The sequence below is a fragment of the Manihot esculenta genome, chromosome 15 (genome assembly GCF_001659605.2).
Source record: "Manihot esculenta cultivar AM560-2 chromosome 15, M.esculenta_v8, whole genome shotgun sequence".
NCBI lineage: Eukaryota > Viridiplantae > Streptophyta > Magnoliopsida > Malpighiales > Euphorbiaceae > Manihot > Manihot esculenta.
This window is the reverse complement of record NC_035175.2, coordinates 28,508,337-28,523,424: the sequence shown is the minus strand read 5'-3', so window position 1 is coordinate 28,523,424 and position 15,088 is coordinate 28,508,337. Positions and strand designations below refer to the sequence as shown.

Here is a 15,088-nt window from a genome sequence, read left to right as displayed (position 1 = left end):
ACAGATTAATCCAAGACCTGCATTCATAATTTCAGATAGGGCTGATGTATTTGCTGTAGTCACTGTAACATTAGATGGAATTTGGTTTTTACTTATTCTCATCTTTTTTTATTTTTTATTTTTATATATATATATTTTTGTAATATTTTCCATAATACGAATAAAGAAATGAAATATATATAAGAAAAACTTCATTACTAAACAGAAGATGAAGGCTCATGCCAAATATGAAAACTAGCAAAATGAAAAGATACACGAGCTATCATGTGGCTTTGCACCTCGTCCTTTGAAAAGAAACCACACTTTCAGCACATCAATCTCGAATGGAATGCAGCTGCTCTGCTCATCTTAGAGCTTGTCTACGCCCAAGGCCGACTTGTGCCTGCAGCTACAGAGTGTTCTTAAATGTTTCAGTGCTTATTTGGTATCAGATTCATTCAACAGCGAGAGTGTTGTTCCATATAAGCTGAAGATTTTGATATTGATGCAAACTGCTCCACTCGACATTCATCACCATCATGCAATAAAGGAAAAAAACATCCATTCAAAAATAGATCAGCAATCCCTCACAAAACCCAGATTGTTTCTGCTTTTGAAATTTTAAATCTACTATGCATTTAGTTTATAAATCATTCATGTTATAATTTTATTGATGAATTTAAAATAATATATGAAATAGATTATTTTAATTTTAAATATTATTAATTTTAATCTTAAAAACTATCTTAATTTAATATTATCTAAAATACTTAATATAATTATTGAATCATGTTATATAATTATCCTTTATAGTTTTATTAATGAGATTGTTTTACTAGATCATTTTCTATGTGGATTAGATTTAATAAAAATATTAATATTATTAGACACAGAATTTAAAATTTTTTAAAATATTCAAATTAATCTAATTTAAACTTTTAATTAAATTAATAGTAGAGTTTATATAAATTTCAAATTCTTAACCTCTTTATATTTAAGTTATTATAAATTATAATTAAAAATATTTTAAAAATAGATGTGTTAACCTATTAAAATTATAACGGTTTGATAGGAAAAAAAAATCTTTTTTTTTTCTTTTTAATTAAAGGAGTTTTGTAGAAAGTATTAAAATATTTGCAATAATATTAATAAAAAGTTGGCTATTTTATGCTAAGAAAAAGTAAAATTTCAAAATATATTAAATTGAAAAATAAAATAAAAATTATTTAATTAAATTTAAAATTAATTGAATTACCATCCATAATAAATTCATATAGTTTTTTATTATTAATTTTTAGTTTACATTTAATTTATTATATATATCAAAGTGAGAGGAGTAGATAATAATATTATTTGAAATACTCATATTTACATTATAAATTAAATATATTTTGATTGATTAAAAATAATAAATAAATTTATTATTATTTAAAATTTTTTATTTTAAATTAATCATAAAATATAATAGGATTTATCAATGGTAATTTTTCTAATCCATAATTAGATTAGATCAAATAATTCTATCATTATTTTTATATATATCAATTTTTTTTATACCACTTTTCTATATTATATATAAAAGTGAAAAGAGAGGAAACTATTGAGACTTCCTAAAATACTCCTATTATGTTTTGTTAATTACAAATTTATTGTTATTTAAAAATTTTTAATTTAATTATATAATTATATTATTATTTTATTTAAATTCAAATTGATTGATAAAATCTCTTTAATATTTAAATTATAATTGATTAAATTTTATCAAGAAAGAATTCTCTTAAAATTTAAATTACTCGGATTCAAATTTTATATTATGTTAAGCTATAAATTTTTTTTAAAAAAATAATTATAGTTTGTTATTATTTAAAAAATTTTAATTATATTATTAGTCTATTTAAATTTAAATTGATTGAAAATATTTTTTATTAAATTTTATTATAGAAGATTTTTTTTACATTGAAATTCTATTTATTAAAATTTTATTGTAAATTAAATTATTATTTAAAAAAATAATGAATTAAAAAATTATTTAAAAATATAAAAATAATTTTAAATTAATAATTTGTTGAATAAATTTTTTTAATAAAACATAAAAAATGCCATTACATGATTAGATAAATTTGTATTATTATTTTTAATTAATATAAAAAAATTTATTAATAGATATTTTTATTTGTTTACAAAATTATAAGTTATTATTAATATTTTATTTATTTATAAAATTATAAGCTATGATAATAATATTTTTTATATTTTAAAACGAGAAAAAAATGAGAATAATTAAATTTTTAAACATATATTTCAGTCAGTTATATATTTTAAAAATAGATCTATTAAATTAAAAATTAAAACTTTTATCTTTATTAACTTCACAAATTAAAATATTTAAATTGATAAAAACTTAATTCATTATTAAAAAAAATATTAAATATTATTGTAAATTGAGTAATATTTATAATATTTAAAAATTAAAATTTTATAATATATTAAATTTACTATTGCTAAATAATAAATGTAATAGCAGATAATTATTACTTATTTGAAATGTGATTAAATTTTTATAAAATAGTAAAGTTTAATATTGTGGATATGCATACTATAAATATTTCAACTGCTCAGTAGTATTAAAATCGCATTCGTTAACATTTTTTATATTGTAGAATGAAAAAAGCAAAGATGATATTTCAATTTAATTGTTAATTCTTTTTGCGCTTGATGAAGGGCAAATTGGGCAAGATTTAATCGAGAGATGTTATACATGTACATGCAATTATTTATATTTAACACTTTCCTTATTTATCTTCACTTCAGCTGCAACTTGACTTGGACAAACAACTTGTTCTCCTTTATCCCTAATGTTATCACAAGAGCATTATGTTGAGAAGTTTCTAAGGAAGTTTGGATATTTCAATGTCAAACCAGTGAGTACCCCTTATGATTCTAACTGTCAATTAAAGAAAAATAGAAGTGACTTTGTTGCTTAATCTGATCATGCACAGATCATTGGGAGTCTGTTATATTTAATGAATTTTTCACTAACACCATCTGTATCAATGCGTTGTGATTGTCAATCGGCAATAGCCATTGCAAAGTATAGAACTTTTAATGGTAAGAATAGACATATTTGTTTAAGACATAATATTATTAAGCAGCTGCTGAAATATGAAACTATTTCCATTGATTATGTGAAGTCAGAAGTGAATTTGGCCAATACTCTGACAAAACCTTTAGAGAGAAAACTAATAGATGAAAGATCAAGGGCGGACTTGAGCTAATTTGAAATTAACAGTGATGGAAACTCAACCTTTGTGATTAGAGATCTCATGAAAAAGGTTCATATGGGTAATAACAAGTCACTTGTTAGTTCTAATAGCATTATTTATTATTGTCCCTTCCTATGGTGTGAGAAATGTTAGGCTGCATTAATGAGATGATGAGATGAAAGCTCTTAATGATATTCATATCCCTTATGGGTGATGTATAAATTGCAGTATACACTTGATGATATCACCTATATAAGTGTGAAGTGGGGTCACTTCTATGAGATTGTGGCATAATCTCTAAAGCACTTATGAACTACTAGGCACGCGCATGGCCTATTAGAGCAAAACAGCTTTGACAACAAGATCTGTGGAGTGTTATGAGCTTGATGAGATATTAGCATACAAAAAAGAGTTTTTGGTTCATAGAAACAAAAATTTCACCAATTCCTCTATATGTTAAGTGATCAGTCCAAATTTAGACTATTTTATCATGATGTTATTAATGTTAATTTACACTTTTTCTGCCTAATTCTATGGTTTTAATCTTATTTTGCAGAAAATTGTATAAATAGGTAATTTGGAGAAAATGCTCTTAAAACTGCTTAAAAAAGGATAAAGGAGAACAAGCTTGTTTCCCAAGTCAAGTTGCAGCTGAAGTAAAGATAAATAAGGAAAGTGGTAAATAAGAAAAGTACATTCAGTAGAGTAATTTGAAATTCAAATTTCAAATCTTCAAGAAGTCTTTCTCTTATTCAAGAAGTCAAATCTCAAGAAGATACACATTCAAACTTCAAAATTTAAAATTCAGCTTGTTTAGGAAGCCAAATCTCAAGAAGACATACTTGTCTCCCAAGTAATCAAGATTCAAAATTAAAAAATTCAAAAGAAGACTCCACCTCATCTAGGGCAACACTCCCACACTATAAAAACATAAGGAGTGCTGCCCATCACATCTTCTTCACTCTTCCATTCGGCGCACAAGACTCTCTTCCTCTCCAAGACCATTCGGCCACCTCTCTCCTTCATCTTTTTCTTTATTTTTGGTTTTGTTTCAGCCATGAGTAGCTAAAACTCTTTTTTCTAGTTGAAGATTAAGTGAAACTTTAGTTGTTTTATGGATTGGGAGATTTGAACATACATTGTTTATCTTTTATTTTTCAGTATTTATGCAGTTTCATGCTTAATTCAATTGTTGCTTTGTTGTTTAGACCTACATTGATTCTTGATTGCAAAATAATAATTTATTAGTTTAGATAGTTTTGAGTCCGTAATTGCTTAGACTATTCAAACACAAGAACACTTGGTGTAAAAACTAAGGAAATTGCATGATCTAGCGATATCACCGTACGTTTGGGTAGCTAAAATTAGGTCTCTCTATTTCTTAATGCAATTGACAATTGTTAAATGCCAAAGGGCCAAGGACGTTCCTTGGCAACTTGTTGATTAGTAATTAATTAAAGGACGCTCCCTAATTGATTTATGCTTAAGGAGGGATATGATGGTGAGAAACGTCTTCCATCTCCATAACTAATTTATTGAATCAAACAAAGGAGTCTAAGAGTCAACGATCAATCCCAACAACTGAAGTGGATCCAATTCTTCAACTAGAACTTTTCTCATATTTGAATCTCTTTTACTTTATTATTTGCTTTATTTTATTGCTTTTAATTCTAGTTCAATTCATCAATCTCAAAACCCCTTCTTTTATTTTATTTTCAGTTTATTTTCTTGGTCTTGACAAGAAAAATAAGTAAGTATCAATTCTCAGTGGATTTGATCCTTTTGCCACTATCTACAGTTGTAAAATTGTTGATAACCAAAAAAGTTATTTTTGATCGGTTTCGACAACTGCACAGTCATTAAGTCTTATTAATCTAGATTTGGTTCATAGTCTAAAAGACACCAGATTCAAAATATATACACTAAATTTTTAAAACCAGCAATGAAAATTCTTTTGAAATCTGTGGGGGATTGTTGTAAAATTAGTTTAGATTTCAAAAGATTTTATGATCATTAAAGATTTTATGGCCGTTGAAAATTTTATGGTCGTTAAAGATTTTATAGTCATTAAATATTTTATTTATGAGATTTAAATATAATATTAAATATCACCGTTATGATTCTATTATATTATCTCAAGATTTTTATAACCATATATAACAGTCGATTTTTTCACTATAAATAACTTACATCTCTACAAAGATATTGACTCTCATTTTTTCTACTTTATTCTTTCTTTTCTTGTGTTTTCTATTGTGTTATAAATTAGAAATAAATTCTTGATATTGACTCCCATTAAATCTAGAAGAACTTATTTAATTCTGGAGGATTACAAAATAAATTTTTAAGAACAATATTTAACACGACTCAAATTTCATTATTTTATCCTATTTTCCAATATAACTAAATGATATGTCCCTTAGTAAGTACATATTCTTTATAGAATTGGATTGATGTTAGCACGGACATGTTTTTTATAGAATTGAATTGACTCTCAAGGGTAATCCATTTCAATTTCGAACATTTGTTAATCAATATAAATAATTCCTTTAGTTAATTATATATTTTAAAAAATATGTGACTTTTATTATTCTAATATCTAATTTAAAATTTAAAATTTTTTAATTCAAAACTACATAGATTTAGGTATTCATTTAAAATAGAGAATTATATTTCAAATTAAAGGTTAAAATAATAAGATTTAGATTTTTTAGGATACGTGAAGTAGAGTTAAGAGATTATTTATGTAGATTTAATTAATTTTTAAAAAGATAAATAAATATGGTATGACATGTATATTAATTTAAAATTAATTAAAATTTTTTGAATCCTTTTTAGAATATAAACTTAAAAATTTGAATTATAATATTAATTAAATATAAAGGTTCAAATTTTTGTGTAATTAAATTAAATTATTTTAAAATTGTAATTAAATATAGAGTTTTGACCAAAAATATTAATTATAGTTTTTGACGCATCTAGTTTACCATAATTTATAATTTTATCCAAAATAAACGTGGCAGTATTCACGCAAATGCTAGTGCTTAGACGCGTGAAAATCGCGTCAGGAAAACGCGTGCATTCGTGTCTTGTATATTTTATCTCTTCCCTTCTCGACTTCCTCCATATTTACCGACACTTTGTTTTCTCTATCAATCTCATCGCAGTATATACGCACATTAGGTATGCAGCTCTCTGATATTTCCTTCAATTTTGAATCTTTGTAAGTTTTGTTTTTCAATTGATTTCATTAATCTCTGGAAATCACTGTTTTCTCTTTCACTTGCACTAAGATTCCCTGATTTGTATAGTTTTTATCACTCTGACATCATTGTTCTTGTAATAGCATGGCAAATTGATTTTTAAATTCTTCCTGGCCCTAAGCTGTTTAGTTCTTGAAAAATTTCTTATGAACCTAGAAACAATATGGTTTTAATTTTTGGCACCAAGTTCTGTGATCTCTATCATTCTAGCAGCGTAATTTTAGTTTTAAATTTGTTATGTCCTGGATCTGCATTGTAGTCCCCGAATGTGGGATCTCTCTTACTCGTCAATTTTATGGAATTTTAGGACGATCTTTTGAATTTTAACTAATTTGTTTGTTCTATACAATTATGCAGTTTATAACTCAGTAACATGGGAGGTGGTAAAGACAAGGACAAACATGATGACCATGATAAGGGTCTTTTTGGTCATGGCCATGGGTATGGTCACGGTGTCCCTGGATACCCTCCAGGACAATACCCACCTGGATCATACCCTCCACAGGGATACCCTCCAGCAGGTTATCCTCAAGGTGGTTACCCACCTGGTGGTTACCCACCTGGTGGTTACCCACCTGGTGGTTACCCACCTGGTGGTTACCCACCTGGTGGTTACCCACCTGGTGGTTACCCACCAGGTGGTTATCCACCAGGTGGTCATCCACCAGGTGGTCATCCACCAGGTGGTTATCCACCAGCCGGTTATCCTCCTAGTGGTTATCCACCAGCCGGTTATCCTCCTGGTCCCTCTGCGCCACACCATTCAGGTATGTGGCTGTGCTAATTTGCTGGTAGAAACCTTCAAATTTGTGAATTGTTTGGTGTTTAGTGATCTGCAAATGTAGTTGTGTGCTAATTGCTCCATATTATAATCTCACAGCTAAAACTTAAATGGTGGCCTTTGCTTAACACTGCACATGATTTTACTTGGGATTGTGATTAGAAGGCTAAAAAGCTGGTTTGACATTGCTTTTTGTAAAGCACCTTTTTTAGGCGTTTGGAAAAAAGGAGTTTAAAAAAAATTATGTTGCTGTTTTGTAGATTTTATAACTAAAATATGTCAAATTCAAATGAACATTAAAATTTAAAGTGTCTTAATAAATATTTTTGAAATCGTTTCTCAACATCAATTTAAACAATAATGCCAAACAGACACATATACCCTTTTGTTTATACTTTTAACATCTAAATTCTAATTATTCTTCTTTTCATCTTTCCAGTGACATTTTTGGTTGAAAACATGAAATGTATTGTTTTAGGATGTTAGTGATGTTGCAATAGCAATTAGCACCAATATGTTTAGTGAAGCTTTGCAAGTTTACCAAATACATTTTATTTGTTGGCAGGACCTGGTGGCATGGGGGCAATGCTTGCTGGGGGTGCTGCTGCAGCAGCAGCTGCTTATGGTGCACACCATCTTTCGCATGGTGCGCATAATCCCGGTGGTCACTTTGGATATGGACATGGCAAGTTGAAGCACCATGGAGGCAAGTTCAAGCATGGGAAGCATGGAAAGGGGAAGCATGGAAAGTTTGGAGGGAAACATGGAATGTTTGGAGGGAAGTTTAAGAAATGGAAGTGAAAAGCATACATGACTAACTTCTTACTTGCTGATAAGTCTCTTTGAATAAACCATATATTGGATAATGGTCTATTTTTTTATTTGCTGTTTATGCTAAAGTTTTGTGTTATATGATAATATGACATAAATTCAATTCGCGCCTTCTAATTTCTATATTGCATATTGTGATTCTTAATTATGCTCTCTTCTGTTTGCCATACGAGAATCTTTTTGAGCGACAATAGACTGTCTGGAAATACGGCGTTTGGCAACTAATTAAACTTGAACCTAGTTGTTTATTTGTTTATTTTTAATGTTTTCGAATCTTATAAGCACGTAATCTTACAAGTGAAAAAAAAAAAAAAAAAAAAAAAAAAGCTGCGAGAAGGGATCTTTTCATTTTGGTGATAAACAATATGTTTATATTCATGTTATTTCGATACTTAATTACCCTCATATAATTTTAAATGTCACTTTATTCATGTTAAGATATTGCACCTACTTAATTGCCATTTTGTCTGAGTCTGTCTTGGGGGCAGAAAAATAAACAAAGAAAACGTAGCATTCTCTCTCTATGAGGCAAAAAATAAACAAAGAAATGAGTCATTCTCAGTTTAAGTGAACAGAAGCCAACATCATGGAGTAAATAAGAAAATGCCAAGTCGGTTGGCGTTTCCTTGAGGAAAGACATTTTGCATTAGGAAACTATTGCTGGCAGAACTGCAACATTTAAAAGATTACTCGTCTCCGCTCTCTCTCTCATGTATATATATATATATATATATATATATAGCAGTCTCTATAGTTTCTTTTTTTTCATTTGCCAGAAGTGTGGTTTCATTAAGCCGTAAAAAGTTGAGAACAGTACATTAGACGTTCGGCCTAAAGTATCTAAAAAGTCCAACTCATTATAAAGCGGTTCAATTCAACCTCAAAGTATACAGGCCCACATCCCGAAAGCTGAAGTCTAAATTGGAATCAGGAACGGAATCTATCTACCCTGATCTGGCAACCCAAGCAGTCCAACCCCAAGCAATGCCTTCATATGCACAATGCCACTCATCTAAGTGCTCATCTCCAGACAGATTTTCTAGCCAATAAGGGAACTGAGCATTGAAAGAAACTGGGATGGCTATCCACAAGGAGAATGGTGCGAATCTACTAAGGAGGACGCATGCAAGGAGAGGCCAACCAGAAAAACCCAAATTAACTCCTTACAACGAGAAGGAGGAAGGTTTTTTGGTGAACTCACTTGCGCCTTCTAGATTGGTCTTGGTTTTGCGACCTTCCTCTGACAATCTTGCTATATTCGCTTCCCATCATCACAACTAAAACAAAGAACTCCAGATCTGATATTTTTCTATTAATAAAGGCTCAAAACAGAAGAAAAAGAAGGGGAGAAGATTCCAAAAGTAGAAAGGGCCGCAAACGAACCTCTAAGAAGAATCCCACTTGATACTCTCCTCTTTAAAATCACCACATGGAGAACTAGACCCTTTGAGTCAAAACTTCCCTGTTGTCCGGTAAGAGAAAACCTGCAAGCATAAAGAAAAGATAATAACTACAACGAAAACAACCACAATAGGCATATCAATAGAAACTCTCTCAAATATGTTAAATATGCTCTTACAATAATAAAATAAAAATTACATATACCATCGAACAATGGGGAGAATAACGTACGGACTAGGAAGGGCGTCAACCTTCCCATACTGGGAGAGGCAGAGGAGGCTGAGTGAGCGGTAAATGCAAGATGACTAAAATCTTAGATGAAAAACAAAGAAAGAGAAAATTTTTCTCTCTAAAGATTAGAGAGAAATAAAAGCTTATTTAGGGGTGCATTTTCTATAGTTACTTGGGTTTTTAAAAGATGTGTTCATACTTTGTTTAAAAATCAATACAAAGTTGGCTTATATGAAATTTAATTATGGAATTGTAAATTATAAAGTTGTAATTATTTATACTGTTATTTTTTAACCATACTAATTAACACTTAAGTCTGAATAAGAGTATGTGATAGACTCGATCTCTATCTCGAGTGATATATTTCTCTATCAAGTATGCTAAGCTTTCTATACATTTATACTATTAGGTTACTCGCTAAAAATCCATAAGTGATTAAAGTAGTATTTAAAACTATATATCATACATTGCAATGTAGTCTCTTTAATAAAATATAACATTTTATCTATTTGTTTTTAAAAATCGTCAATTTAGTCATTGTAATTTATAAAAATTATGCCATTAGTCTCTCTCATTAAATTTTTAGTTAACTCCTTTTTAATCTTAAATGTTTGAGTTGATAAATAGAAATATATATATATAATTTTTAAAGTGCCCTTATCTAGCGGGAGAAGGATGTTTTCCCTTCAATTATAGAAAGAGCTATTTAAGAGCTTATAAAACAAAAATTTTGCGTGTATAAATTGTGAAGATGTCGATCACGAATTACTCAACCAATACCAATGGATGGGAGGAAAGATATCTAAACATGAATTGTAGGTATGGTACAAGGCTGCTGTGAGGATTTCTAAATTTAAAAAAAAAGTGGTTGTACTATACTTACCGTGAGAACATTTGTGGCTCGTTCTTGTGATAGTGCATATCGGCATTGAGGTTTACAATAAGTGTAAACAAAGTTGAAATTAGGCCGAGACAAAGAAATCTTGGTTGAAAGTTGGCTAATATAAAAGAAGATATGCTTATTCTTTAGGGTTAGAATTGAAAGATAATAATGAAGAAGGAAGATGTCGAACATATGATGGATTATATAAAGACTATATTGATTGTTATGTCGGTATTAATAGTATTTATTTTTCTTTTAATTATCGTGTTGATTAGAGGGAAAATGAGCTTTGTGTAATAAGTTTTGTAACAGTGGCTTTTTGATATTATTTTGGTTATAAGTAAATGGATGAAAAGGATTAAATTGTTGAAGTAAGTGATTGTGGTTAATGAAATCTGATGTATGGGATCATTTTGTAGTATGTGTATTAATGGGATCTTCAATTACTATATTGTTGCAATGCAAGTGAATGTTAATTAGTGTTTTATACATTCTCAATTTTCATGTATTTGTGTAACTTTGTTGAATTTAAATGTTGGAATTAAACATTTCTTGCAAAAGTTAAATATAGAATGTTAGAGGAACTAAATTGCTATCAAATTTATTAATTTAGAGACTAATTTGATTTAATAAAAATAATAAAGGGACTTAATTGCTATCAAAATTATTGGCTGAGGGATTAAGTTGTCAAAATTATTAAATAGAAGTTCTAAATTATTGTAAAAAATATTAGAACAATGACTAAATAGAAATGAAAAGTAACAGTACACCAAATAAAATCATTGATTTAATTATGAACCATATGCATTATATCATTGTTCTTAATTATTACCATACAGAAGCCAAGTACAAAATATACTTAAAAAAATTCTATCTATCTACCAACACTGTTTATACCCATAAATATAGTTCATATATATCTAAAAATACAAAATAAAGGTCGTCCATCTTCTATATATCTTCTATCCAAAATAAAGTGTAGATTTTGAACATCTTCCAAAATCAACTACTAATGGTGGCATCTATATAGTAGCATTAAACCCAATATTAGCATTTAATTCAATTAAATCGCATAAAGTTATCAAATTAAAATAAATATATATGACCTACTAAAAGATGTCCATCAACTAATTATGATAAACCATCTTAGATAGGTTCCAAGTGTCTGTTAGATGAGTTGTTATTTCTTTGTTTGAAAATAATACTAAATTTTATAATAATGAAAATGAATAAAAAAGTGGAATAGATGGAAGTTCAAAGGGGATAAAAAGAAAACTACAATTACAAGAGAATAAAACAATGCATGATAGTATCAACCAACCATGATTGCTGAGCATGTCACGACTCAGAAATCGGACCACTACCGGCGCTAGGATTTGGATCGATTTAAGGTCGCCGGAACCCATAGCAAGCCTACTATACCTTCTGTGTACCTGATAACATCCCAGACATGAACATACATTTTCATAAAAAAATTAAAATTTTCATATACCAAGCTCGACCTGTGCATTCAACATAAACTGTATATATAAAACTCACACTAGAGCCCTCATCAAATGCTCTAGTATGGTCGACATCACATACATCAAGCTTGGTTCAACATAACTCATTATAAAAACTTTTACATAAAAACATGTTCACTGGGATTTACAAAACATAAACTAGGGCAAAGCACAAATCTAATCCATTACATAGTACATGTTCACTACTAATCTATTACATAAACATATACCAGCCTCTAGCCGACCTCCCGAGCTATTCTTGATCCTGTAAACCTGGAGTTAGGGGAAAGGGATAAGCTACAAGAGTTTAGTGAGCAGAACATAAGAAAAACAATTTAATAACCATATGCTCTCATAAAATGCATCACAACACAAACAATATACATCAAGGATGGACTTGTCACCAGTAACCCTCTACATATTCTAAATAATGCCTGGCCCTCGACGGAGCTCCTCAGGACTTCCTCTTAAACATAACATAACATATCCAACTGTGCCAGGGGTGTAGAATGGGCAAGCTCTGGTCTTTCCCTTAGATCGTGCCAGGGGCGTAGAATGGGCAAGCCCTGGTCTTTCCGTATCATATCATATCATAACATATCAAGGGCTAGTGGGTCATCCAATATCCATCCACAACAATAGTAAATTATGCAATGCATCATATTCGTGAATCCTAATGCAAACAACCTATTACATAACATGGCATTCGTGATGCATGAACATGCTTAAAAATTTAGTTACTTTAAAAAAATAGTTCAGTTCTACTCACCTCTGACTGACGCTTGCCTAACAACTGTAGCAGCTGACTCACTGTTGGCCTTACGATCTCTCAGGTCCGATCCTACACAGGTGGACTCAAGTGAGGGACCAAACATATCTCTATCAAGACTCTAAACAACTCCCCAAAAACCCCCTAAAACATCACAAAACATGCATATAAAACAAGCAAAGGAAGGCTGGGCAGAGGACTTTCGGCGGCAGGTTTGGCAGCCGAAACTCCCTTCCAGATTCGAAAGTGCATGCTTTCGGGGGCATGTTAGGTGGCCAAAAGGCTGCCTCCCATGTAGGTTCGGCGGCTGAACCCTGCTTCGGTGGCCGAACCTGGATTCTCCAGAATGGTAGAACCCGATTCTGCCTTATGCATTTCAGCCCCAAAACTCTCAAATCCTCACACCCAACTTCTCAAAACATGCATACTCACCCCAACATTCATAAGGGGTATAAAAACTAACTTAAGCCCCAACAACAACAACAAAAACATCACATAAGCATACATTCAACAAAAACCCATCTCAAAGCCTATAACCTTATATCTAACCATTTCATGCATTTTTAACCCTTAACCCTTTTTAAAACTTACTTAAAACATATGAAAAGGCAAGGATCTACACTTACCTCTTGAAGATCTAGGGTAGATGCGACCCAAGCTTGGAGTTGAGGAGAAACGGTCTCTAAACTTTAAAATCTTGGATTTAAGTTTTAAAACTTCAAAATAGGAGAAAAACTCATGAAAATTTGAAGGATTTGAAGGAAAAACATAAAATCATCAAAGGAAGGGCAAGAACTCACATTTTTCCGAAAATGGAGAGAGAAAACTCTCCCATTTTTGGACTGGAGGCCTCTTATAGGTGGCTGGCCAGACCACCTTCGGGCGCCGAAAGGGGAGCTCCCGCGGCAGCACCATGTTCAGCGGCCGAACCTGACTTTTCCCCTCCTTTAAACTTTTCTTTAATACTCTTTTCTTAAAACCTTAAAATTTTCAAAATTCATTTAATAAAAACTTATTTTACCCTTCTAAGGGATTCCAGCCTCGAGATTCCAGATTCCAACAGAGATTCCATTGGAAGGTTGAAATTCCGACGTTGGAGCATAGCCGGGTATTACAGAGCACATGTCCATTCTCTTTGAGGTAAGTGAACATTTTAATAGGGCAACCAAAAGGAATGTAGGGTAACATTGGGCGAGAGTTGTATCAAATGCCATTGGGAGTAACAACATTGCGAAAGTAAATAATTACTCATTCTACGACAAAAGGAAGGAGGAAGATAAGGGAAAACAGACAAAAGTGAGGACTATTGAACCGGTCAAAAGAGTGTGGTGCTCAAGGTAATGATGAGAGATTGAGATCCTTAATGATAATTCAGTAGAGAGAAGGAAATTTAATGATAAGAAACCCTCTCGCATTGAATGAGTATAATGTTTCTTGTTTTCCTGATATCATTCTTTATCTTAATTTATTTATTTATTTCGAGATATTTTGTGTATTATTGAGTCAGGTTCCTCGTGATGTGGGACTTGACAAGTTTGTGCTAATAGATATTTTGAACATATAGTGTATAGCTTCCTTAGAATGGATTGGAAAATAATGTGTATTATTAAAAGGACAAGTTTAGTCCTACATTTGTCGTTGAAAAGGAAAGAGACCTCATGGCCAAACAAAAAGTTCTCACAAGTGGATCAACATGGAGGAGGACCGAGATAGGTCAAGAAGCACAGGTTACTTGAGGCAAGTTGATGTGGCATTTGGGTAAACTACATTCTTAGGTAGATAAAAAGGAGATAAAGTGTGTAGAATACCAGAGCTTATGAAGAGGAGGATCGTAAGATGTACAAAAGAGGAAGAGAGTGCTGAGTGAACTCTTTTAAAAGTGGGGACACCGATTTCATAGGAAGATTCGCCGAGCTTCGCTACAAGTAGAATAAGGTTGTGGTGTGTCAAGGAGATGGGTAAAGGCAATTCAAGTCTTAGTGGTCAAGTGTTGTTGGCACACCTGTTCATTCATATTGTGTCGTATTGTAGATGACTTGCTATATTAATTCATATTTGAATCTAACATAGTTAGTATTAACCTTTTTTATGAGACTATTACAAGTTAATCACTGACTGTCGGTTGTCGAGGCCGGTCAAAAATAACCTTTTCAGTTATCAATAATTTTACAACTGCAGATAGTGG

The 15,088-nt window shown here is 30.8% G+C and overlaps 1 protein-coding gene across 5 annotated transcripts; it reads left to right on the top strand.

The window, feature by feature from the left end:
* The first annotated feature begins 6,267 nt into the window (after window positions 1-6,267).
* Window positions 6,268-8,240, top strand: LOC110600752 (glycine-rich protein A3). Of its 5 annotated transcripts, none has more exons than XM_043951460.1 (4): window positions 6,269-6,425; window positions 6,863-7,026; window positions 7,087-7,272; window positions 7,852-8,240. In XM_043951460.1, the coding sequence occupies exons 2-4, from the start codon at window positions 6,879-6,881 to the stop codon at window positions 8,085-8,087; spliced, it is 570 nt and encodes a 189-aa protein (XP_043807395.1). In that variant the 5' UTR covers window positions 6,269-6,425; window positions 6,863-6,878; the 3' UTR covers window positions 8,088-8,240. The 5 variants fall into 5 exon arrangements, with proteins under 5 accessions (XP_021593304.1, XP_043807395.1, XP_021593306.1 ...); XM_021737614.2 differs by having other exon boundaries at window positions 6,863-7,038; window positions 7,114-7,272; XM_043951461.1 differs by having other exon boundaries at window positions 6,323-6,465.
* Window positions 8,241-15,088: the final 6,848 nt, after the last annotated feature.

Excerpts from the sequence above, each read along its gene's own strand:
- LOC110600752 (XM_021737612.2), top strand. The coding sequence starts at position 6,879 with ATGGGAGGTGGTAAAGACAAGGACAAACATGATGACCATGATAAGGGT. Across the intron at positions 7,273-7,851 it reads CTCTGCGCCACACCATTCAG|GACCTGGTGGCATGGGGGCA; the intron begins GTATGTGGCTGT and ends ATTTGTTGGCAG.